The 26,784-nt window shown below is 49.5% G+C and overlaps 1 protein-coding gene across 1 annotated transcript; it reads right to left on the bottom strand.

The window, feature by feature from the left end:
• Window positions 1–445: 445 nt before the first annotated feature.
• SPG7 (SPG7 matrix AAA peptidase subunit, paraplegin) lies at window positions 446–26,784 on the bottom strand. Its single transcript, XM_059857550.1, has 17 exons — window positions 26,519–26,784; window positions 25,831–25,924; window positions 25,258–25,347; window positions 21,504–21,754; window positions 20,788–20,927; window positions 18,884–18,986; window positions 17,267–17,392; window positions 16,817–16,979; window positions 15,975–16,148; window positions 11,877–12,001; window positions 10,579–10,681; window positions 9,506–9,616; window positions 5,673–5,788; window positions 4,224–4,380; window positions 3,479–3,642; window positions 2,685–2,762; window positions 446–1,119 (listed from the first exon to the last, which is right to left on the bottom strand). Exons 1-17 carry the CDS (start codon window positions 26,633–26,635, stop codon window positions 910–912), a joined length of 2,322 nt encoding a protein of 773 aa, XP_059713533.1. The 5' UTR covers window positions 26,636–26,784; the 3' UTR covers window positions 446–909.

Raw genomic sequence — 26,784 nt, 5'->3', positions numbered from 1 at the left:
ATGGAGTAACTCCAGACAATAATCATTCCTAAAAATGCAGCCAGGCAGGGCACTCCAGGCAGCAACAACCGCTTTAATGCTTTCCCTGATGAACACCAGACAACCCTGTCAGCAGGGCCCGTTTTGCAACAGCCATGAGGACGAAGGAGCTTTTCCTGAGGGTTCCCAACAGACACACCTGCTTTTGCTGGATTTCCAAGAGCACCTCTCCAGCTCAGAACATCTTCCCATGTGTGCTCAGAGTCATCCTCTGCACAGTTTTCTATGTCCCACTGCTCAGCTCTTTTTGCCTCAACTTCTGCTTGGGAAAAACTTGCTGTAAAAGCTGGACATAAATTATTGACCAGGGAGAAGGAGGCCCTTGTCCTGTAGCACTCCACAGCTCTAATGACCTTCATGTGTGCCAAAACACCCCCAGAGCCTGACACATTGTATACACACAGCAGCACGTTGTGGGCAGTTTATTCCAGCCAGGGCTGTTTGTGTGTTGTGTTCAAAGGTTACACAAGAGCTGCAGCAGCCCAGCTCAGCCCCACAGGGGTGTCCCCATGCTGAGGGCACAGCCCTGCCCTCCTGCCATGGCACAGAGCACAGCCAGAACTGGCTTACATGGGAATTTCCACCCACTGGAATACGTTCCCTGCTCCTGTGTACAAGAAACTTCCACAGCAGATCAGACTTACCCAACTCCTAATCACCACCACCCTGCTAGGAATCAATTCTGAAATCCTGAGTTCTCCTTCCTGCAGGATAAAGCCCCAAGAGCTCATGCAGCCATCCCTTAAACTTGGGGTAGCAGCAGCAGCACAGCAATTCCCTGCTCAGCACCTTTGATTCTGGAGCTGAGAAGGCAGAGGGTCTGTGTCCAAAAGAAGCCTCTGGAGCCCTCCCATTCCACATGGAGTGGGTTCACACTGGTCTCAGGCGTGGTTCCTCCTCCTCCTCGTGGCTCGGTGGCTGGGGAGGTGTTTCCTCCTCCCTGGTGTCCTGCTTGTCCCTCTCTGCCTGCAGCCAGCTCTGAGGAGCAATCATCTTCTTGGGCCCGTGGGGCGGGGGCCCGATCAGCGCTTCGATGTCATCGTAATTGATCACTTCCTTCTCCAGGAGGGCATTGGACAGCTGCAAAAGGGGAGGGAGACAAAATGAGGGATGGAGCCCCTGGAGAGAGCAGAGACCTGCTTCTCTGAGCTGCTCTGAACTGTCAGCTCAGCTCAGGCCCCAGCACCTGCAGCCCCCCAGGAGCAGACCCGGCTGTGCCACCACAGACGGGGTGACCCTGAAGCTACTGGAGCCAGGACCAAATTCTCCAGGCTCCAGCAGTGTTCCCAAGAGCACGTTTGGCCAGGAATACACAATGGGACTGCAGGCAACAAAGCAAGCTCTTGGGAATGATTTGCAATGAGAGCTCCAGGAACAATGAGAGAAGTGTCCTTCCTGCCGCTGTCACTGCACCTGTGGCCCTGCCCAAGAGCCAAAGCAGCAGCTTGGAGACCTCTGGCAGACCCAGAGCCTTCCCTGGACACACAGAGCTAACAAAGAGCTGCCTGTTCCTGCAGGCAGGGGCTGGAGGTCAGCACAAGTTCCTCTCCAGAAGAGTGGAATTCTCTGGCCCCTCTGGCAGCAGCACCACCCCTCTGGAGCAGCAGGTGGCTGTCCAGAGTGGAACTGCTCGATCCTGCTGACGAGATGTGACACGCTGGCCTGGCAACTGAAACATTGACTCTGGAGATACTTTGGCTGCACTTTAAAGTTTTTCTGTGCTGAGCCTCTAGCAAACATCTGGCTGCTGTTACATGGCAGCAGCAGGACAGAGGAGCCTGCAGAGACAGCCCTGAGGATCCCTGCTCCAGAGCTGCCAGGGCACTGTCCTGGGGACAGCAGCGTGTCCCAGCTCTCTCCTTACCACACACTGGAGGCCTGACACTGCGTAGCTGAAGGGGTTGTTGTTGTTGTTCTTGTTTGTTTAAAAAGAGGATTTAAGGAAAAGAATTGCTTGATTTGCAAAACAGGCAACATTCAGTTGGTCCCTGGTCATTCTGGAAGTCACAGACTGGAATTCTGAAGGGAAGTCAAACAGATGCAGAGGGTGCTTTGACCCAGGCTTGGCTCAGCACTGGGCACAGAGCTCCTGGCACAGGTGGGGATGTGCCAGGGTGTTTGGCTAGATCACGACTGTCAGGACACAAAACATTAAGGAGGTGAAAACTGCCTGGAATCACCAGAAAGCAGGAACCAGCTCCCATCAGCCAAGGCACCATATTCCTGCACCAAAGCCAGACACTGTCCACCTGATTACTGGCTTGGCTTCCCAAAAACAGTCACTGTCAGCTCTCCAGAAAATTGCACTGCCAAGAGGCAAGCAGAGAAGTGCAGGTGAAGGACACAAATTCCAGCTTTGATCATTTCCACAGAGCACTCCTCCTCCTCTATCTACCCTGCAAACACCAGCTGGTGTGAGGAGGCAGACTACTCACTGCTGGGAAAGGCACACACATTCCTCCCGTGCCTGCTCTGAATCTGGGGGATACACAGTAAACAGTCACTCATTCCCAACACTCCCACAACAAGACTTTCTAGGAGAGAGACAACACTGCAACAGCTGAGCTACAGAGCACAGAAAGCAGCAAAACCACCAGTTAAAAACACCCAAACCAACCAACAAACCCCCACACAATTCAGCTCACTGTTTGCAGCTTGTCCCGGTTCTCCAGCAAGAGCTTTTCTGTGCGCCTGTAAGCCTGAGCCACCAGGGTTTTGGCTTCCTTGAAGAAACAAGAAGAGGGAGTTGGGGTGTAGGTGGCAACAAACACAATGTGTGGCTAAACAAGGAGAGCGCTGAGGGATGGAATCTGCAAACTGAGCCAGGCAGAATGTGGTTCCCATCAATAGAAACTATGGATAAACTGGTTGGAAAAACACACCAAGAAGTGCTGGTGATAAGGGGCAGTGAAGTCTTGCCCTAGCAGAGCTCGATGGGAAATGCAGATTAAGGCTGTCCAGGAGCCTAAGACGCAGCTCAGCACAAATCCCAAGGAAGCACAGCCATGGTGCTTCTGAAATAGAGCTTTTTTGTTTCCAGCTTTTTGACTTTTCAACTAAAGCAATGTGTTTTTCCAGCAATGAAGCCAAATTTCCTGTCAAAACAGGCTGATCCGCAGTCAGTTTGACCATCTAACCATTGGTTAGATCTCGTCTAGGAAGTGCACACATCTACACTGTGCAGCTGTGACTTTAAGACACAGGTTTCTTGCCATCTCAGCCCTGCACAGCACAGGCTGCTGGGCTGAACTCATAGCCAGGTGGGATTCTGCCTGTTCCTGCTGCCTCACTGCACAGCCCTGACACATGGAACAGGTAAGTGCTCACTCACTGGCCAACAGCAAAATGCAAATTGTTCAGGTGAAAACCACTTGCCATTTTTCAGTGAAGTACAGAAAGCAAAGAACAAAAAGAAACCCTTAGCCCAGGGGGGCCTTACGTGGTCCATCATTTGCAGCAGGCCCTGGCTGAAGGGGCGCCGGCCGATGCCAGGGGCACTCTCGGGGTCTGGGAAGGAGATCTGCCCGATGCTGGGCACCATCCCATACTGCTTCACCATGGCATAGGCAATCTTGGTCACCTTCTTCAGGTCATCCTGGGCTCCTGGGAAGGAAAGACACACACACTGCTGGCCAGCTCTCAGCTCAGTGCAGGAAGAGTACATCCTGCACAAACAAATGTCCTACCAGTGCTGAGTGCAGAGGACCCACTGCAGCCCATGGGGGAGAACACTCAACCCACTGAAGGACCCTCCTGCAGGTCCCAGGAGTGACACAGTGACCCTTCTGTGGCCAGCTCACCTGAGTCCAGACTTGGCACTGCCCACAGAGCAACCTGGTCTAGAGGGAGGTGTCTCTACCCACGGCAAGGGGTGAAATGAGATTGGCTTTAAGGTCCCTTCCAACCCAAACTATTCTGTGATCCTATTTGGATTTAACTAGTTGGAAACAGCAAAGAAAGTTCAAAAAAAGTCTTCTCAAGAGCCTAATCAGTAAGTGCAACTGTGGCCTTAGGCTTTGGGACAAGTCTGAGACAAGACAGTGACAACCAGCCCTGAGACCTCCATGCTCGCAAGTGTCAAAACACACCACGTGACATTTCTTCTTGCCAGCACAGGAAACCTCCATCCCTTGCTCAGATCCCCTTGGACCTCCACCTGCCCATGCCAGGCTCTGGCTCCTCACCTGTGGTGACCTTGTTAAAGGTGATGGCCTCAGCCACTCTCCCCCCCAGGGCCATGCACATCCTCTCCAGCAGCTGCTCCTTGGTGAACAGGTACTGCTCCCGGGGCAGGATCTGTGCAAATCCCAGAGCCGCGTTTGTCCGAGGAGCTATGGACACCTACAACACAGAGCAGCTCCCTCAGCTCAGAGAACTGCAGAGCTCTCCCTACAGCACCTCAGGGAGGGCAGCAAGAGGCCTCTGCATTCCCAGTGAAGTTTGTCCATAGTCATGGATAGGCTGGCCTACAGACACATGGCCAAGGATAGCAGTGTGTCCTCATTCCTGCACCGAGGGCTCTGCCATCCCACACAAACACACTTCCTGCTCAGAAAATTATCTTTAACAGCAAGCCACAGAAATCCTGAAATTTAGGAGTTACTTTGGAGTGTATAGGCCACACGGAGTTCACTGATTCTGCTCCAGAATCCCTAAGACTACCTGCAGAAAGACAGGAGCCTTCAGAAAAATAACAGCCATTTTCCCCAGCCACTAAATGAGAGTAATTAACACCAGTTCTGCTTACACAATGGGTCATTCAGAGTGAATGTGCTACTGGTAACTGGCCAAGGAGCTGTCACCCTTGTCATTTCACTCCCCACCTCCCCCCAGTGTCCCTGCTTTTGGAGGAGATGTGCACAGATGACATCCCAGGGTGCCAAAGAGGCCTTTCCCTGCAGAGAAGGGCTTCGGGCAGACAACCTCCCAGTCTGGAAAACACATCTCTCCATCAGTATCAGAGCAACTCCTGCAGGGGCTTCACTGGCTGCAACGTGCTGGGAAAGGGATCACATTTGGATGTGTGTACACACGGAGTGGCCTAGAAGTGCATGACTGAGCAGCAGCACCAGGAGACTCAGTTGCTTGTAATTTTTAATTGCAAGGCTTCTCCTATAGCTGTTAATCAGCTTTGCACCAGCACTATCATCAATGGAGCCTAATAATGGATTTCTCTACGGTATAAATTAGGGACATGGTTTATATAATCACAGAATCATTAAGGCTGGAAATGCTCTCCATGACCATCAAGCCCAACCTTCAACCAAATCCCACCAGCCCACTGAACCACACTGTGAAGTGCCACATCCACTTGTTTTTGAACATTTCCAGGAACAGTGACTCCACCACCTCCCTGGAGAACGTGTTCCAATGCTTAACCAACCTTTCAGTGAAGTGATTCCTAATATCCAGCCTGAACCTCTCCTAGTTTAATGGAGGGCTGGGTAGTGCTGAATAGCTGGACTCAATGCCCTCAAAAGTCCTTTCCAAGGAACATGATTCTGTGATTCTGTATTTGCCATTTACTTTTCTGCAGTAGCACGGCCCCAGGCTCACAGAGCTGCACACAAGTACCACAAGGCAATCTTGGACAGGGAAGCCCCTGGGACTCCCCTCCCAGGAGGTGGAGGTACCTTCATGACGGCCTCGGTGTGCTCCAGCAGCCACCCAACCAGTGCATGCCCGGATTCGTGGAACGCCACCACCTTCCTCTCTTCTGGTGACAAGATCTTACTTCTTTTGGCAGTGCCTGTGGGAACACACACCAGGGTTTGATAAGCTATCAACAGGTGCAACCAGTGGGGCATAACCTGGTCCAGCCCAGGGCACAGCCCGTGGCTGAACCGTTTGTGCTGACTCTGGAGAGGGGGAGGCAGCAAAACCCCTTTAGCTAAAATGTTTGGAAAAGGTGCTCCCTGGCCATGAGGTGGAAAGCAATCCATGCCTGGGATTGCTTGAAAACCCTGGCAGAAACTTTTCCCACTTCTCCTTACAACAGACTTAATCATTAGACAAATAATTTGACATTTGATTTGGTCACAGCTCAAGAACCTTGTTCCCACGGCTGGATCTGTAAAAAGACAGCTTACTTTTTTTTGTGTGGAAAGAATCTGAAAACAACACAAAAAAATCGCACACAACAAAACCCAAAATGAGACTAGCTAGAGTCTCACGCTCATTTTGCTGTTTTCAGTCCCTGAGGCAGAACAAAAGAGAAGAAAGATGTTGAATCATATATACGAGGTCCCAGTTGAGAAAATTGTGCATTAAGAGTGTTCAAATCAGCTAAAGTCCAGGAGTAGATACAGAAATCCTTCTCCAGAGCCTGGAAATGTCTCTGATTACACATGGCATGCTCCATATGAGCTTATTCCCAGGCTCCTGAGAACCAGCAAATGAAGCCATAACTCACACTTAACCCTTTCTCCAGGAAGGTGATTTTCCAAAGTATCCATTTTCCAACTCGGCAGAACAAGTTCAAAAAGAATTTAAAAAAAAAAAAAAAAAAGGAAGTAAAACTTCTAGCACGTAGGAAGAATAAGTACAGAACACACAGTGTGTCAGGCACTAATTACAGATCAGAATGTTGGATGCAAAAAGGTCCCAGGATTTGCAGGCCAGAGTCCCCACACAGAGCCCAGGGCAGCAGAGGGGAGAGCAGCCAGTCAGAACCAATATTGCACCAAGCTTGCTTCATGTCTTGGAAAACAACATTCTATTAACATGAACTTTTAAACGAAGTCAAGGGTTTTATTAAACAAGGAAACAACAAAATTAGCGTGGCAGATCTTGTAAAATTACTGCTCAGGGACCCTGGAAACTGCTGTGCCCCGCCAGGCATGATGGAACAGCAGATTAATTGCAACTGCCTTGATTTTCGTCAGTCAGTGCCTTACCCTGCCCCCAGCAGTGTGTGAGCATGGCCCTGTATGGCTATTTCCACAGAAAGATCTATCTATTCTCTATAAATATATGTGTGTGTGTGTATATATATATATATATATATATATATATATACACACACACACATACATACCCAGAAACACTTAAAAAATCCCTGCCAGCCCACTGAGGGAGCTACTGTGCTCTTCACAATAGCACACAGTGTACCTACCAAGATTATTTCTTTTCCTACATAATGTCCAGGCATGGAAGTCCCCTGAAAACCTGTAGTTATCACATTCATGACACAAGCCACCCAGGAAACAACTCTGGCGCATCTCTGCTGGCCTTACACAAACCCCACCAAGAAAATAGGCTCCATCTTCTAAAGCCAAGCCCTAAAAGCCTCTGTGTGCTCAGCAGGTTCCTACCCTCACTCCCAGGAGACCTGACTGACTGCTTTCTGTTCCCAAACTAAAAACACAATGGGAACTACCACAGAGAGAAGTTCTTGCTCCTCCCTTACAGCAACACAAAGCTTTAAGGCTGACGGGGCCTCTGGACTTGCAGACCTCCCTTTTGATTCCACCCCATTCTTATTAAAACCAGAAGCTCCTAATGGAAAGCACAGTAATATCTTCTTTCTTTCAAGAAAAGCTTTTATAGGAACTGAAATGCCCTCTGGATTGTGAAACCCAGAAGCATTCCTATGACATGGAAAGGGTACATTTAATACAGGGGCCTGGGGGGTTGTTTGGGGTCTTTTAGAATCTGTCTACAAAAAATAGCCAGTCCTGCTAATATGGGAGAATCTGATTAAGCAACACAAAGACTCCGTGGCTTCCTACACACACCCGAGCCTGAGTGAGGCCAGGCAGCTTTAACTGCCAAAGCTCATGTCCTGCCATGCCCCACCACATGGATCCCAGAGATCCCTTCTGCTGCCAGCCCCCCAGCCTTCCCTGCTTTTTGCTGTATCTTCCCAGTGTGGGGAACAAGGCAAGGCAAGAAAGAAAAGGCAAGTGAGTCTCCACAAGTCTGGTGCTTGTGCTCCTGCAGATGGGAAAGTAGAATATAGCTTTACAAGAGCATGTGGTGCCAGGACACGGGGGAATGGCTTCAAACTGAAAAAGAGGAGGTTTGGTTGGAATATCAGAAAAAAAAAAAAATCTTTCCTGTGAGGGTGGTGAGACCCTGGCAGGGCTGCCTAGAGCAGCTGTGGCTGTTCCATCCCTGGAAATGTCCAAGGCTAAGCTGGATGGGGCTTGAGGCAACCTGGGATAGGGGAAGGTGTCTGTGCCCTTGGCAGGGGGTGGAATATAGACTTTAAAGTCCCTAACCACCCAAACCAGTGCAGGATTCTGTGATCTTTGCTGCAGCTGATGAGAATTTCTGTTTTACAACTACAGCTGCCTCCCTGTCCACTCTTGGGAGCTCCTGAGTACAGTTTGGGATTTGTGTTTTTAACCAAAGCACTCCAAGGGTTTGTTTTTCCACAACAGGTGAAGCTGTGAGGAATTTTCTCAAACATCTTATTTAAAATGAGGACTTCTCTGAGCATTTTCTGATAAAGCAAACACTCAGGACCTAATTCCAGGATCAGGAAGTAACTGACCCAGTACAAACATCCTGTTCCACACGTTCCACTAAAAAGGCAGAGTGCCAGTCTGTGTGCCCAGGCTCCTGCTGGGAATGGAGCCTGGAAGCAGTTCAGTGTCTGATTATGAGATCCACAGCTTGGCTCCAGGGCAGTTCAGCCCAAAACCCACCAGATCCAAATCCCTCAGGTGAAGTCTAGAGTCCTGGGAACTCTTTTCCTCTCCCTACAATACACAGGGAAATCTCCAGAGGTTTCTCTCCTGGCAGTGGCACAAGCAGCAGGGAAAGGCCACAGGATGTTCTCAGAGGGAGAACAGTGCTCCACTGTCTTACAGTTTATTCTGCCAATTCATCAAAGCCTGGGCTTGGAGGGCAGAAAGAAAAATCTCTAATTTCTTGCTGGTGAGGATGCAGAGACTATTTGCTATTGATATTTATGTAGCAGGTGTCCAGAGCAGCAAGAAAAATTTAGTGATATTGTCACTCTTCTTGTTGAAAAAAAACAACAAACAACACAACAAAAACACAACCCCCCCAACCTTCTAAACCGAAAAACTCACATGGATTAGAATTTTCCTCTTTATTATTTTGTCAGTGGCCATTTTTCCTGAGCTGTGGGCTCAGACTCCTGCAGATTCAGGAGGATGGAGCCATTTGGGGTCTTTTTCAAAGAACTTTCTGTGACTGTCATTGGAGACCTTCAGGCCAGAGCACACTCTGGACCCATCTGTCTTTTTGGGACGCAACCCCCTCACCTGAGCAGAACAGACCCTGAGGCAACATCAAGAAATGCTGCTGCACTGGCACAGGGTGCCCAGAGGAGCTGTGGCTGCCCCTGGATCCCTGGCAGTGCCCAAGGCCAGGCTGGACAGGATTGGAGCAGCCTGGGACAGTGGAAGGTGTCCCTGCCATGGCAGGGGTGGCACTGGATGTCCCTCCCAACCCAAACCAGCCCATAATTCCAAGGAATGGCTGCACCTCTCACCTGCAATGACTCTCTCCACGGCATACTCAAAGTTGGAGGTATCAATGGATTTGTGCCCCTCCCTGGCAGCGTGAAGAGCAGCTTCATTGCAGATGTTTGCTATGTCAGCTCCTGCAGACACGAGTTCACAAGAGTTACACTGGGTCTGAATGGGACAGAGAACTCAGAGGAGGAATGGGCACAAACAAATCTGGAGAAGGACCTAAGGAAGCCAAACAGCCTGTGCTCTTTGTTCCCTGGGAACAGAGAGCAACCCCAGCCCATGGTGTTGATGTTGGATTTGAATAATACAACTGCTTTGGCAGGGAACACTGATACCACACAGAGCTCAGCAATCCAGGAGCAGGCTGAGGCCAAGGCTGGCTCCCAGGGACAGGGCTGGTGTGGGCAGTGGGCTGGCACAGGCTGCTGCTCTGCTCGACCTCGGAGAGCAGAGAAGGAACATCTGTTCCCAGTTTGTGTGGGTGGGTGATGGTGGCGGGGGGCTGCTGAGAGCAGTCATGGAGAGGCAGCGTGCTGGGGCCTGAGAGAGGGGAAACCCAAAAGGATATTCCAGGAACTCCACATGAACAGGAATTCTGGAGCCCCTTGCTCAGCACTGTTTCAAGCTCCCAGGGACCCACCCTGGAAGCAGGCTCAATGCAGGAGCCAGGCAGAGCTGTCCAATTTCTACTCTGATCAGCAAAATAATTCCTACTTGTTCCTTCCACCACTTTCCTGGTAACATAAATCAATTTAACAATCTCTCCTCTGAAGTGCAGCACCTCATCCTCAACAGCTTTGAGAGGAGCATGACTGGTTCCTTCCCTTAGGAGTGAGGCACCTGGGCATTGTAAAAGGGTGTTTTCCCTACCTCCCCACCCTGCTAGTCCTACATATTTCAGAAGATTGAAAATCGTCATGAATAACTGCTCATCAGAGCTCACCAGGGAGCTGGTCAGGTTCCCACTATTTTTTCCCATTTTTCAGAAAAGGAGAAAAAAGCTCTTTTTGACCAAAACTCCCTGTTAGATCCCCAGCACCCAGGAGCTCCAGCCTGAGTGGAGCAGGAGCAGCCCAAGGACACATCATACCACTGAATCCTGGGGTCAGCTCTGCCAGGTGCTGTGAGTAGAAACTGCCGTCCTGGATCAGCTTGAGGCCCTTCAGGTGGTGCTCAAAGATCTCCTTTCTCTCCTGTAAAGAACACCCAGCACCTGAGCCCTGCCAGGGGTCACAACGGGGCCCTGCTGTCATGGCAGGGAGCAGGGTGGTTGCACTGCCGGCAGAGGGGACACTGACAGTGCCAGCAGAGGGGACAGCGACAGTGCCAGCAGAGGGCAGGGCTCTCCTTGCAGAGTTCCAGTGCTCCAGCAGCCCTGATAAACACCCAGCTCTCAAATTCCCAACAGATGCACGAGGCTCTCCCTGAGTCACAGCTTTCTCTCTCAGGGCCACTCTCCCCTCCTCACTCTCACTCTGATCTGTCTTAACTTCTCCCTCACCATGTAAGCCCTCGCAGGAAGGAACTCTGACTGCCTCGACCTGCTCCTGCACAAACCACAGAGCCCATCCAGCAGCTCCTCACCAGCACAAACCACAGAGCCCATCCTCAGCCTGCACCCATTTCCCAGATGGAGGTGGGGGTGAGATGCTGCTGGCGAGCAGCCACCAGTGACTCATTCAGCTGGTCCAGGAGATCCTGACTCAAACAATGGGCTCAGTTGCCAGGGTTTTTCCCCTTCCTCCTTCAGGGCAGCTGCACAGTTCATGCTTCCGGGGCCAGATTCTATCAGGCATTTAAGGTATTTTCACTGAAAACTCTGCGGAGGACAGTGAAGCACAGATGGGAGAGGAAGAGCCTGTGCTGGCACAGCACACAGATCCTCACTGCAGCTGAGCCTATTCCCAGAACTCTGCTACAAATGTCAACACAGCAGACATGGAAGACTCTTGTAAATGGATTTAAAAAGCATTCAGAAGGAGAAAGTCACTTAACAGGCTGCCTAAAGGAAAATGAGGAGCCTTACAAGGATAGGGAGGGCAATAAACCTACAGAACAAATAGTGCTCAAGGCACATGACAATTTAAGCTCTCACACCAGCCAATTGCCAATTAGGTGCTTCCCAATTTCCTGAAGAGAAGACACAAACATAACTCTGCATCTGCATGGCAAAGGGAACCTCACAGAAGTACTCACTGCCAAGGCTCTACCAGAGCAGAGACCTCCAGACCAGTGAGCTGTCACTTCAGAGGAACGGGCCGCTGCATTAGCACCACAAATCCTTGATTCAGAGCACAGAGGCTCCACATATCCATGCCAGCCCAGTGAGACCAGCAGGGGCTGGGATACCTCAGCCACAGGAAGGACAAGGCAGCTGGTGGAACATACCTGCAGTGTTGGGAGATCAATAAAGATGTGCCTGTCCAGCCTGCCAGGTCTCATCAGGGCGTTGTCCAGGACATCGGCGCGGTTGGTGGACGCCAGCACTATGACGTGATCCGTGGTCCCCATTCCTGCCAAAAACAGGACCGGGGAGGAGGTTTGCCCCACCTCACGCTGCACTGCAGGCACACAGTGGGCTGGAGGCAGGGGATGCAGTACACAGCTTTACACAAAGCCAGAGGGTGTGCACAGCACCCTTTGGGGCTGCTGAGGCTGAGTGTCTCCTGCAGCTTGGAGTAAAGCCAGGAAGGAACCTTCCAGGTGACCCAGGCCAGTCCCTGGTTATCATGGATACTCTGAAATCCCCTTCTCATTTACTTAATAAGTCTTGGCTTAAGACTTCTTTTTCTCCTTCCTACTGCCACACTTGGAAATTGCTCCAGCTAGAACCCAGAACAGAATCTCTGTTTTGATGACTTCACAGATGCCTTCTCACCCCCAGGATAAGTCAATTCCTGAGCCTGTAACTCCAGATTGTACAAGCAGCATTTCCTAGCTGAAACAGCCTTTTCCACAAATTTCCATGGAAAGCCCTTTCAGTTTTTATTTATTTCAGCCTTCAGTCACAGACAGGCCACCAGGGGAGGGAGCTGCTCAGGTTAGTGCACAGAGAGGACAGCTTTGCCACCCAACAAGGGCCATGTTACAGCATGAGTTGCTCTTTGCCTCCTCACCTCTTACAAGCACTGTGCAGGGCCCTGCACAGACCAGCCCTGCAGAACCCACACCAGACACAAAACACAACCCAAGAGCTTTGCACTGATTATCAGCACAGAATTTGGCCAAGCCAGTCAGAGCAGGCTCTGTCTCCAGGTCTTTAAGGTGAAGGGAGCACTGGGATTTACAGGCTGCCTGAGAGCAGCCTCAACGGAGGCAAAGACAGACAGGATTTCCTAGGGAAGGTAAGGCAGGGCACTGGCAGCTGCAGGAGGGCAAAGAGGAGCAGACTTTGTGCTGCCTGGGTGGGGAGCCAGAGCTCCCACTGAATCACTGCCCCACATGGTTATTTACTGCAATCCCCCAGGTGCCTGCAGGCCTCTGGGCATGAGTCACCTGCTTCCAGCACATTCCCCAGCACTGGCACACAGCAGCCTTCCCAGGGAAAGGACACCACAGTCCCATGTGCTTCCCTCTGCCAAGTCCCACGCTGTGGAGAGGCGGCTCCGTGCACGTAAGCTGGGCCAGTTTCAGCTCTCAGCTCCAGCAGAAGAGCTGCCAAATGTGTCAGCATGCGAGAGCTCAGCACAGATCAAGGTTCCAGGTGAGGCAGGGGACTGGCTGTGCCAGCCTGTGCTGCAGCAGACCTGGTGCTCCCTCTCTGCAGGCTCCTGCCTAAATAAGCTGCCGGAGAGGATGAAGCCGAGCATCCTTCAGGCGTGTATCACACTGCACTCTGGAGTGGGATAAACAAGCAGGGACTGGCAGGCACTCCAGGAATGGCAGGATTAGATGGCACAGAGCATTATCTGCCTTGCAGCTGGGAAGACTCTCTTAAAATAGGTCTGACTATTAGAACAAATAAAAAACCAGAAGCACTGAGAGCATCCTCCTCACATCAGCTTCTGCCCCACTTGCTTAATGAAACACCACCTGGCTTGTCACAGGCAAAGATCAGCCAAAGGAATGGGCTACAAAAACAACACCTCATCACATCAACAAAGGAGAGACAGCTCTGAAAACAAAGCCTGAAAAAAAAAAAAAAGAGTTCCTGCAAAGGTCACAAATGAACCACTCCAGAAAGGAAAGGGGAAAAGGGTCTAGCAGAGCTGCAAGTGCCCTGCTCCCCACTGAGCAACACACTGCTTGGTGGGCATCTCACCTGCAGGGTTACACTGCGTCACCTGCCAAAGGCCTTTGGAGAACAGTGGCACTGAAATGGGGCCCCTTCCTGAAGGAAGCCTCAGGGCTGCACATGGCACAGCTCAGGACTTGTCTGAGGGCTCCAGGTGAAGAGCTGCTACCAAAAGCCACGCTGCATTTCCATTCACAAACCCCCAGCTCAGCCCAGGACTGCCAAAGCTCCTCTCAAAGCATCCAGAACAGAGGAGAGATTTGGGTCACATTCCTCTTCCGCTTGTCTGTGGTTTGAGAGGGAAGATTCACTATTCAAAGCAGGCACCTGCTCCGGCAGAGCCGGGGTTTGTGCGTCACTCCCTGCACTCACAAACAGCTTTTGTGGAGAGGCTCCCTCGGCCCCTCCCCTTCTCCCACCACGGCCGGTGCTTCCCCAACTCACAGCAAGCTGTCAGAGGGAAGGAACCCGAGGCTGCTCAGGGAACAGCCTCTGATTTCTCCAAAATGCTCACACCAATGTGACTGAGCCCCAGCCTGCACTCACCTCGTGTAGCTCATGGTGCACTCAGTCCAATGCAGAGTTCTGATCCTTCTTTCCTTGCTCTCCCTTCCCTCCAAGAAATCTCATTCAATCACAGAAATCCAACAATCAGTGATGACTCACTGATCTGGTTTTGTGCATTTTTTCCCTCCAATTAACACCCATCTTGGGCCTATGGTATTGTCTTGCCTTCAGCCCTCAATTTAAGCTCAACCAGAGCTCTCAAGCTTCATCTCAAGGCTTCCTTACAAACACTCACCACTCCTGGGGCAGAACTGTTCCCCTCCTAAACAGCTCATTTTCCATCAACCTGGGAACTGTTTTGCTGTGCTGCACGTGGCACATCAGTGCTGTTTTAGGTGACACACTCTGTTAGGTAACACTCCAGTGACACGTGCCAGGATCCCTGCTGATCCCATGTTCCCAGCACCAGGCTGACATCCTTGCCAGCTGTCTCCTGTTTGACACTCTCTACTCCTTGGACTGTTTTATTTTTTGTGTGTGTTTGATAAAGCACCGAGCAAAATGAAGGACTCTGTACATGATCTGTGCGAGACATGAATAAAGAATGAGATAATATAGATTTAAAAATAAACCAGGCAGCACACTGCAAACAAGGGACCATAAAGTACACACTGAGGATAATATTTACCTTCTAAACTCACTTTCCAGTTGAGCTGAATCCTTATTTCTGCATTGAGACTCACCAGGAAAACACTCTGGAAACCACACCTAATTTTTACAGACTGATGGAAATCAGACATTTTCATTTTTAGGATAGAGATGTGGAATGTACTGACTACATATTCCTGAACAGACATGCAGGCTTCCATTTAATTCAGAGGCCAGCTCACCCTAAAACTGTTAGGGGAGAAAAGGACCCAGCCAAGCCAGGACTGCTGGGCTGTGTTAGCACTGGCCTTTCCTCTAAGGATCATCTACTTCACTGGAAACACTCCGTACAGAGCCAGCAGTTGGAACCTGGGTCTGGGGAAGTTTGTGGTGCATGATGGCTTCTAGTTTTTCATATGAAGACTGTGATGAGATAACATGACAGTCAAGCTATGAATCACAGTTACAGTGAAGGGAAAACTGAAACAAACTCTTCCTCATGGGCAGGTAGTTGGTTATTCCTCACCCTGCAATAGTAAGATTTAGTAACAGAAATATTGCAAGTTGGGTCAGTGCTGCAGGCTTGGACAGAAACAGGACTAAGGACTGCCAAAGGAGCATTCTTTGTGTGAAGGTGTCTGAGCAAAGGGCCAATTCCAGGTGCACAACAGCCAGAAACCAAACCCAAGTGTGGTCTCAAACCAGGACTTGTTTGCAAAGCTTATCTCCCTCATCTCAGAGATCCTGTGGTCAAGGCAGACAACACAAACATAAGGCAGTGGACAGGAGAACTGATATATTACTTCACTTCTGTCCCTTTAGGACAGCTGAACTCTAAACTCTGACAGGCTTTGAACCACTACCTGTCTCAGACTGGATACAACAAGTATCCAACAACATGCAATGGCCAGCTGGACTGAAATTCCAGGGGGTTAAAGTTTACTAGATTAAGGGACTAGTGATGGGGTACATGGGCTCAGACTGGTTCAGACCTCAGCAAGACAACACTGCAGAGGCCAGGCAAGTTCAAGCAGGACAAAGATGAACAGGTCAACAGCTGGACCTCTGAGGAGATAAGGGCAGGAAGAAACACTGACCATCCATTTCCACCAGCAGCTGGTTTAAGGTCTGCTCCTCCTCAGCGTTGGCAAAGCCAGACACGTTGGTGGAGCGCTTCTTGCCCACGGCGTCGATCTCGTCGATGTAGACGATGCAGGGAGCGCGAGCCTGCGCTTCCCGGAACAGGCTCCGCACGCGGGCGGCTCCCAGGCCTGCAGGGAGGCAAAAACTGTGACCCGCTAGCTAAAGCTGTTAGCAAAGCTGGAGAGCAGCACTACTGGCCCTCAATGACACACCTGACACCAGACAAACCCTCCCAGAACTCGTGTTTAGTCCTCAGGCTCAGTGTGTCCTGGGGCTGGGTTTAACTGGGCTCCTAAACCTGCAGGGACTCCTACAAGAGGAGCTTTGCTCCCAGCTCCTAACATGGCCTCCCGCTCCTCCCACAGCTCAGAGCAGAAATAGTCAACATTTTCCTGCATACTGACCCTCATCGGGTCTCAAGAGATCTGTGAGGAAGGAAGAAAAGGAGAAGGATGGAAATCCCAAGGCACAGAGAGGCCCTACTTTCCCCATCTGCATTTCCATACAAGGAAGGAAGCCTCAGTCAAGGCCTTTAATAATAGGTACAGGGAAGCCAGAGAGGATGCTTGCAGGTGAAGGACCACAGCTGCACTCTGTCAGAAAGCAGCAACCAGAAATGCACTTCAGATACTACATAATTAAGGAACTGCATCACTGAAAACCTTTTTTATCTTCAGTCTAAGTATCCAACTCATCCTCCCCGTGCCAAGCCCTGTCCTTTGCAGGAAGCCCAGCCAGCTCCCTCCAACTCCACAACAGACAAAGAGAGCTCCCCCCGTTCCTTGGAGCACCTCACCTCCAATCACCTCCACGAACTCGGAGCCTGCCATGGCCAGAAACGGCACCTGGGCCTCTGTAGCCACGGCCTTGGCCAGCAAAGTCTTCCCACAGCCTGGTGGGCCCAGCAACAAGGCACCCTTGGGCACTTTGGCCCCGAGCTGGAGGTAGCGATCAGGATTCTGCAAGGACAACACAGCCCAGTCAGAGCCACAGCTCACACCAAGCACCTGCACCACAGTGGGGCTTCCCAGAGCTTCCCCAGAATGTTTTCAGCCTGGGCAACTCTGAGCTGCCAACAGGAGCAGCTCCGTCTGCATTCCCATTGCGGAACTGGAGATACAGAGCTTGTTTCAACAGAGGCTGCCCAGAACCATGAAGGATGAAGAGCAGAGCATCCCCACCCCAGGTCATCCCTCTATCCCAGAAGGAGGGCAGCAAACATTTGTTTTGTTCTACTTTTACATACCTTTAAATAATCCACAAATTCCTTGACTTCCATTTTTGCCTCATGCATTCCTGCTACATCCTTGAAGCCAATCCCTTTTCCAGATTTCCCATCCACAATGGTGAAACGAGCCATCTTCAGCTGGTTCTGGGGAAGGCAGAACAAGGACCAAACAACTTTGAACAAGGCAACAGTCTGGAAAGGCTGTTTGCTACGTTTTGGGAGCCAGCCCAGCCCAGGGAGACAGCCCAGATGTCCCTACCAAACACCACTGAAGTCCCCACCAAAGCACTGGTGTTTAACGGATTTTTGCTCTGGAGAAAGTTCCCAGATGGATGGTTGACTCAAACTTTATTTATCCACATGTTGGGAAGAGACAGAATAAACTTGCAGTAATAGTCCCAAAACAATCCAGTTCAAACTCCATGTAGACCAGGCAGGAATGATTATTAAAAACACGCAGATGTCCAAAACCTTATTTGGGATCTCCTCCCTGATTTCTAAATGCTCTGATCCTTAATACACATGGGACAGTCACAGTTCCAAGGAATATGTGTTGATGGCAAATAACTGTCAATGGTAAATAATTGCCAATACTTGTGAAAGCACAGACACTTTGCAGAGTCTTTGATGTTGCTGCTGGTTTCTGCTGGAAACACCCCAGGCCAAAACTACAGGTTCTTAAACAGAACAGCCACCACGTTTCCATCTCCTGATGCATGTGAAGCCACAACGAGAGTCAAAACAAGAATTCAGTTAAACATCCCACTCATAACTGCTCAGTATGTTCTACTCAAAGCAGCTACTGAGGAGGTTTTTTTCTTTGAGAAGAAAGTTTATGGCTTCTGAGGCCTCAGAAACATCCAAAGGAAGAGTTAAACTCAGGGCCTGGCTGTCCCCACTTAAGCAAGGACACAATCTAGTCCTCAAGGCCTCATTACTCAACACTTCTTTAAAATATTCCTTTTCTCTGAGCAGCTGCATCCTTTTGTTCAAAGAGAATCTCAAAGCCAAAAGAGAACTGCGGAGGAGACTGAGTGGGAAATCCAACAAGGGACTGAATTCACAGTGTTTTCATCCCCAATCCCTGCGGTCAGGGACAGAGCACCCCGGGCTGATTCCTACAGCTTCATCAGCTGATCCAGGCCAGGGTGGGAGAGGGGAGGAGGAGGAGGTTTGCCTGGTGTTGCAAGCGAGGCATGCGGCAGGAGCAGAACAGGCCAACACATAATGAACTCCAGAATCTGAACATATTTTATAAATTGAGAACTCATTTTGCAGAAAGCAGCAATTCCTACTTCTGGCTGTATGGGAGGCATGTTGGCAGGGCCCAGTGAAAAACACCATCTGCAGCTGCAGCTCATTAGCAAGCTTTGAAAACAGCAAACTGGACTGAAATTCCCTGAGCTCAGCCCTTCCTGCCATTGGGAAGGGAAGGGACCTCGGCTAAGGCCAGTTAAGGTACCAGCCAAGGAGATGATCAGCCCAAGATACGAGGTGTGGCAAGGCTGGAGAGTCCTTGGCACCAGTTCATCCTCATCCTGCACTGACTTTGCTGGGAAAAGGGGAGGAGATAACCCAGCAGAATCCAAGACTCCCCACAGGCTGCAAAACATGCTCAAAACCCAGGCTACTCACAAAGGCGTTGAAGCCTCCGGCCCTGCTCGCCACCCTGAAGAGACGGAAGATGCTCCACAGCATGGACACGGCCACCAGTGTCACTATCAGGGAAAGGACATCACTGAAAGGACAAAGACAAGAACGAACTGAAGCATTCAGCTTCACCTGGTCAATACTACCAGACATGACTACTTTCAAAGGACATTTAGGGTATAGTGCACATGAGCAGACATGATTAAGAACATGGAACTTGCGCAGGTTTTTATACAGATATACAAAGCCCCTAACCCAAATCATTACATAACCTAAGAAGTTAAGCAGAGGACACTGGCAAACACTGCCTACAGCTGTGGAAGAAATTCGACCTCACCATCCACTTCAGAGGCATTTCTGCTTCTAAAACAAGCAGGACTTCCAGGCACTCAGATCACACGCGGAGCAGAATCCACTGGGGCTGGCAGTGCCTCCAAAGGGAGCTCACTGCAGAGGACAGTGTCTGGTAACAATAGGGATTCCAACCATCCTAATCCTGGCAGAAATCACAGTGTGGGTCTCCCATTAAGAGACTGCTTGATCCTACTTAGTCAAATTTCTCAGGAGTCCTTTATGCCAGAAAAAAAAAGTGCTCCAGCACCAACACTGTCAGTTTTCTGAATCCTCTGGAACACCCATTGCATTAGAAGGGAGATGGGGAGCTGACATGACACCCCAGGTCTAACACAGTTACAGAACAAACCTGCTGAGGACAAATACCCTGTGAGCTCTAAACAAAGGCTGTCCCCAAGAGCAGGAAAAATGATCCTATGCCAGATGACAGGCTGAGATTGGTGAGCCCCTGTTCTGCTGCACATGCCTGAGGAACCATCCGGCCTCGCCACACTTTTGTGCTTATCTCCACACCAGGAACGTGTGTTCCACCTCTCACAGAGGAATGATTTACTGAAGCAAGGGACCAGCAGGAGTTCTATACCCAGCTGCATTTGTTTCTGCTCAGTGAGAGATGCAATGGCAACATTGAAACCTGAAAGTCACCTTCAGTTTGTCTGCTCTGCAAACAGGATTAATTCTGAAACACCCCGAGCGCCCACAGCGTGGAGCGAGCTGAGCCCTGCAAAGGCTCTGCACCTCACAGGCTCCAACTCCAGATTGAGACCAAATCCTCCAGACATGTCTTCTGAGAGACTTAACAGCCCATCACAGCTCTTAAAAAATGGTTTAAAATCTCTTTTGAGGAGCAGGGGAAACAGCTTGCGTTGGGGGCTGATTGTCTGTTCAGTCCTCTCTTCCTGTTACACGTAAGTCTGAAAAAATTGGCAAGTTCTGAATTTGAACTGAAGGTCTCATACCGCATGATTAGTTAAAAAAGCTTATCTTCATATATTCAACTACATATGAAAAAGATCCAAATGTTGATGAGAGGATAAAATCCAGCCCAGGTATCCATTCAGACACAAACTTCACGTTTTTGCAAGGTGTCTGGGAGGAGGAATTACACACACTGGCCATCTCCAGTGGGAAAACCAAAGCATTATAATGAGGAAGGAAAGCTTAGTGCATCCCCAGCCTTCTCCACGGCCCAGGCTGTAACATCATTTGGTGCCAAGATTTCTATCACACTCTGCACTTGCATAGTTGATTATGAGAACAAAAAGTGTTCAGCTGAGCAAGAACTCGGTGACCCTGACCTGAAACATTTTGGCCTGTTGCATGTTGCATTACAGAATTCTTAAGACCCTCACTTTTCAAACATTAATGTACATCTAAAGCACCTTATCTTTCAGAAACATTCATTCAATGCTCCAAATCCAAGCTCACTTTTCTGTTCTGTATTTAGATAACATTTAGATGAAAGTCACTTTTTTCCAAGCAAAGGATGCTGTCACCAATACAAGAGCAACGGTAAGAACAAATTTATATCATACTTTCCATAAAAGCCAGGGTGTTTGTAGGAAATGGGGATTCTGTCTTTCTCATCAATATTCAGCTCATCCTCCACAGCTCTGAGCTTCTCTTCGAATTTGTCGATGTTTGCCACGCGCATGGTGTACAGCAGGGTCACGTTCTGGGGACAGGCAAGCCACAGCAGCATGGAAATGTTATTTATTACATATCAATATCTGCAAGGAGCAGAGGGGCACAGCATGGACAGGTCAGGTAAAAATTAGCCTCATGCTACACCCTTTGATGCTGCATCAATGAATTCGGGAGCACATGACTAACACCAGGGCTCTGAGTGAATTTAGGAACCCTCTGGTCTTAGGAAAAAAGGCTGATGGGGATTGACAGAACACTCATGACTGAAACCCAAACAGCAGAAAACATTTGAAACAAAATCCAGTCATAAGAGTTTACAATCTCCTGGATACCTTCTCCCATATCAGACTGAGCTGGTAGAAGAAAACTAAGTTTCTCCAGCATTTTAGAAATACACACGATTTTTTTCCCCAGGCCATTATTAATTATTTTTACAACTCAAACTGGAAGTCTTAGTTTCCAGTTGCTTGAAGCCCCCTGAACTTCGAATACAAGAAAGAAAAGAACTAAAGCAAGTTTACCAGCTGGCGTTTCATTGACCATTAATTCAGTCACCTTCAGCAGTATTATCTAAGCTCATTCACAGCTCTAGGGAGTCACTCACAACTTGTCCATGTGGAGTTCCACCCGGGTGCAGATAAATCTCCACGATGTCACTCTCAGGCACCACCTCGATCCTCTGCACCTCCCCCTTGGCCAACATCTCATTCACAAAGTAGTTCCAGGAGATGTTGGTCCCCTCCCTGTTCTCGCTGATCATGAAGCGAAGCATCAGCACCACGAAGGTGAGGATCAGCAGGGCCCGCAAACGTTCCAGGTGCATCTGGTTTTCCCTCCTCCTGCGTTTCTCCTCCTCTTTAGGAAAAAAGATACCAGAGGAAAAAGGATTAGCGTGGAATTGTGGAGTTTTCTGACCCAAAGGGATAATTAAATGGCAAAGATTAACACAATGGTACTTTTGAGGGGAATTTTGGGCTGCATGGTTGGTTTCCCCTGAAGGACTGGGCTCCCATGGTCCTAGTGCACCAAACCCACTAAAATCCCACCAAATATCACTCTAGGCTAAAATGAGACACTTTCTTGCCTGGCCCCATTGGGACAGAGGTCAAATAAAGCCACAGGACCCTTGTTGCTAAAAATCAAACTGCAGAATGACTACAACTCACTTTATATACAACACGGCTCCACAGTGGAAAATACTAGGAGTAATCCCAGTGTCCCTGGTAAAAGCCACAGCACAATATTGTTTCCAGGTGAGCCCTGATCTCCTGGCACTTGCACTACACCTCCAGCAATGCTTCCACTACCTCAGTAAATACCTGCATTTGCAGAGAATGGGAGATAGCACAGAACATAAATACACTGCAAATCCATCTGCCTTAACCAAATTCCCTGGATTTTCTCCCATACAATTCACCTCATGTTTCAGAGGGTTTGATAACTTGCCCACATTAAGGATCTGTATCCAAGAGGGATTCCTATGCTGGATGTGCTTTCCCACACTTTTATTGTACTACAGCCACACTGAAGCAATGACACATGGAAAAGGGATGTTTTACTTCAACTATTTGCCATCAAATATTTTTTCCAGTCTCACAACACATTTTTTTTGCACCACACAGGCAAATTTACAATTCTGTGGGCTGTAAAGGGCTGTCGCAGCACAGTTCAATGTCAGCTGCTGGCCAGTGTCTGAGTTGTTCAAATGACAACAAATAGCTCCTCCTCTTTCCAGTCACATGTGAGTGCTCCCAATATATAATTTAGCACTTGCTCTTGATATATAATTTAACAGCAACAGCACCATGGCACACATAAATACCCTTCCACACTCAGAAATAAATTCATTCTGTGCCACTGGGCTCTAATGCACCAGTGCTGCAGCCCAGATCTGATTTATTTGCAAATTCATAACAAATGTCCTGACACCAGCATTTATCACCGGTCACCAATTAGGCCCTACGCACGCTGCAACAAAACACAGGGACAAACATATGACCCAGGCAGCTGCTAAAAAAAGTCCTCTGTCCTTCAGAGGCACAGCCTCATTTTTCACTGCTTCCCAGCCCTGCTCCACACTGAACAGGAAAGGCTTGTTCCTAAATAGAATCAATGCAGCTTGGCAGAGAAGTCATCATTTCAGAGGTCTGTGACAAGCTCCGGCTCCGTGTCCAGCCCATCCGCTTTGTTCTCTCCTGCCATCCCCTCACCAAGCGTTATCTGCTGCATCCAGCTTTGTTAGGACTAAGGAATTCATCCCAAGGCTGCAGGATGACAACCACTACAGTCTTATTAAGGAAAATTAAAAGATACAAGACTTAGGTCTGCACAACATCCTGGAAAGCTGAGCTGGTTCTAAATAATAAGATTTTACAGAGAAAAGAAACTACTTAAGAAAGTGAATCCTGACAGGAAAAGTCCATCTATGGTTGTGCAAGTTCCTTAAAGGTGTCAGAGTCAACTCCTGCTAGAGCACTTTCCTCTATTCCATTTCAGACCAAGTGGAGGCCCATAACCTGCTCTGAACACACACAGTCAGGGGTGTGATCACAAAAACATCACCCAGGCAAAAGCTGCCCATTAGACATCCTGACACAACTTCTCCCATTTCTAGAAATTGGGTCTTTCTAGGACCTTTAACCTGCAGCTGAATAATTTCAGGAGAGAACCCCATTTCTAGAAAGTTGCAAGGCACCAGCAAGCTTTCCTCTAGTCTGCATTTAATCGAGTACAAAACCCATCTATTTCTCAGCTGCGGTGAAGCGTGACTGTCTGTACAGCACAACATCCACACTGCACCACAAGCCACCCCACAGCACTCAGGAAACAAGTCCCAGGGACTGATGTGACACTTGCAAGCAGCAGCTGTGGGAATACTTCCAGCTTCTGAGTCTCCACCAAGCAATGATTTGCCATTAACCCCAAATGTGAACTCTCTGATTAAAATCTTTGCAAGGGCTGCGGTGACAGTTTGAAGAGTTCTCTGTAATAATTACAGCAGAGACAAGTGTTCCCCTGGAGACACGGGGCAGCACTCCCCTCCCAAAGCCAGGCTGCCCATTAATCACAGGAGGAGAGGCCATGGAGCACACAGAGTGTTGCTGGTTACTGATTTGAACAGCTACTGCACTTGCAGGTGCCTGCTCAGTCATCCCCTGGCCTTGCACACCAATTCCACACTCCAGTCCTTCCCAGGACTCTGAGACCTGCACTCACCCCCCCCACTGAGCACTTCATCCCAGCTATCAAGGAAAAACCACTGCTCTAAGGACACTGCAGTGACACCAGCCAGGCTGTCAGCAGCAGCTGACCTCTGACTTCAACAGCAAAAAATCCAAGAGGATTCAATTATTAAGCACAACAAAGCAAAAGCCAAGTGCTCACACCATTTAGTGATACCTAGGTAAAAGTTTAGAAAATAAATTATAAAATTATATTATAGTCTGTAATGACATTAAATGCCTCCCAACTTGCAGTACAAAGCTCTGGAGGGGGTTGGATGATTTTATGGGTCCTTCCAATCCAAGCCACTCTGTGACTGACAGGTTAAAACTCATTTCCAAAAAATTCTTCACATGCCTGGGGCTTAGGAGAGAAAGACATAGAAAAAAAAACAGTATCTAGAAAGACTGATTTAAAAAAGAAAAACCAAGAAAAATTAGTAACACAGCTGAGAGCTCTTTAGGGAATTTATAACAAAGTTCTGTGATTCACTAGAAGTAGAGGTATCTCCATATTGAAGGTAAGTGAAAACAAGCAAATAAAACCAAATCCAGCTTAAATGACTGGGTTTAATTAATACAAATTTATTAAGTCAAAATGCTGTACAACAAAACCTCTCAAAAAGACCCCAGGTAATATTACTGTCCCCCTTCATAAAGGGGCAATGCCACTGCAAACAGCAACGGGGAGATCTGCACAGGAGGCAAAGTGGCCCACAAAGAGTCACTTTCATGATCTTTCATCCCCTGATTAGATATTAGAGGGAATTCCTTCCTGTGAGGGTGGGCAGGCCTTGGCACAGGTGCCCAGAGCAGCTGTGGATGCCCCTGGATCCCTGGCAGTGCCCAAGGCCAGGCTGGACAGGGCTTGGGGCAACCTGGACAGTGGAAGGTGTCCCTGCCATGGCAGGGTGGGACTGGATGGGCTTTAATGTCCTTCCAAGCCAAATCATCTATCATTTCTATCATCTGTCTTGTATCTTCCAGTCCATCACCTAAACCAAAATGCTCCTTCCAACTTGCTCTTATCTCCAGGCTTGTACAGGGCGAAGGTGCAAGTACAGGGAAGCATGAAGGAGGATCTCTGTGTTCCTCCCTGTGTTTCAGTAAACCCCGGAATTTTTGGCACACACATACCATCCTCCTCCTGGGGAGATTTCTTCTTGAATCCTCCATTCTTCTGGCTGCTCCCCTGAGAGCTGGATGTAGCAAACCAGGAGGTGCTACCTGCAGGCAAGCAGAGGTCAGAGATTGTTTTGATGGCACAAGGGAAATAATTTGGAGGAATTTCTTTAGTACTGAACCATATACACAATTCCCAAGGCACAGCCATCACTAACAACTGGTGTGGGCAGTTAGGAACAGCCTCACACTTGGGATTGGGAATGCTCATTCAAGGAAATACAGGTAATAGAATTAAATCAGGTTTCTCAGGAATGCTGGAGGATACTCCAATTAAAGCCAAAAAAAGCTACAAACATGAAGTCTAACGACTCCAGTACTTTTTTAGTCCCCTGAGCTCCTCATGGGAAGGTGCCACTGTTCATTCCTGGCACCAAACACAACCCTGGATCCCTGCAAACACCCCCAGCTCCCACATCCAGGAACAAAACACCTTTGCTGCACCTTCAGGAATGCAGGGGGAAGGCAAGGAAAGGTCAATTCTCTTATGAAATCAGACCTTTTCCCCTCCTGCTCCTTGGGACTCACCCAGGAGATTCCAAAGTCTGACTGGGTCCCGGATTATGAGTTGTTTTGTCAGGAGACCTTGACGTGGTAGGGAAAGTGTTGGTGCCAGGAGGCTCTGAGGAAGGAGAGAAAGAAAAACAAGACAACAATTGGAAAAGTAACGCGGCTGCTGAAGCTTTGTGTGCCTCCCTGAGACTCGAACTCCTGAGCAGGGAAACGCTGTGGGTGAGTGTCAGGACAGCAGCTGGAGCCCTGGATGGGATTCCTGGTTGGGCACTTCCCACCTGACTTGGGAAATGTTTATGACCCAGAGCAAAGAAAGCACAAGTAGAAATAGACAACCCATGCTCAAAACGCTTAATAGCTCATCTTTTTCCCCCATGTGCCTGTTTTTTTGTTCTAAAGGCATGTTAGAAAGCAGTTCTTAGAATGTAAAGCCCCTGGATCCCTTGAAGTGTCTGGACAGGCCTTGGAACAACCCGGGATAGTGGAAGGTGTCCCTGCCCATGGCAGGGGGTAAGAATAAAATCCCTTCCCACACAAATCATTCCATTATTTCCACGGTGTTTCCCAAGTCAGTGCCCAACAGCGCTGACACGACAGACCTTCGGGACGGCACAACCACAGGTCCCTCCCGAACAGCCCGAACACCGCTCTCCCCCGTTCTTCTCCCCTGGTGCTCGGTGAGGCCACGCAACCGCCCCGTTACCTGCAGGCCGCGAACCCCGCCGAAGGCACAGCCGCGGGGCCGGGCCCAGGCGGCGGCGGGCGGCCGCCAGAAGGCGCGGCGGCCGCGGAGAAGCCCCATCCGCAGCAGCAGCGCCATGTCCGCTACTCCCGCTCCTCGGAGGCCTCAGAGGCCGCGCCGGCGGGACGAGCCCGGGCCGGGCCGCGGCCGCTCCGCCGTTACCAGAACCGCGGCCTCAGCAGGGCCGGAAGCGCCCGGTGAGGGCCGGGCGGCCATCTTGGAAGCGG

Source organism: Haemorhous mexicanus, chromosome 12, assembly GCF_027477595.1.
Source record: "Haemorhous mexicanus isolate bHaeMex1 chromosome 12, bHaeMex1.pri, whole genome shotgun sequence".
Taxonomy (NCBI): Eukaryota; Metazoa; Chordata; class Aves; order Passeriformes; family Fringillidae; genus Haemorhous; species Haemorhous mexicanus.
Note: the sequence above shows the minus strand (reverse complement) of the source record. Positions and strands in the feature narration are given on the sequence as shown.

What these genes read in the sequence shown, in the direction of transcription:
- SPG7 (XM_059857550.1), bottom strand. Translation starts at nt 26,635, where the DNA reads ATGGCGCTGCTGCTGCGGATGGGGCTTCTCCGCGGCCGCCGCGCCTTC. An exon ending in ATCTCCCCAGGAGGAGGATG is followed by an intron (nt 21,755 to 25,257) that starts GTATGTGTGTGC and finishes TTTTTCCTAAAG; the next exon opens with AGGAGGAGAAACGCAGGAGG. An exon ending in GCTGCTGGTGGAAATGGATG is followed by an intron (nt 12,002 to 15,974) that starts GTCAGTGTTTCT and finishes TGTTTTTGGCAG; the next exon opens with GAATGGGGACCACGGATCAC.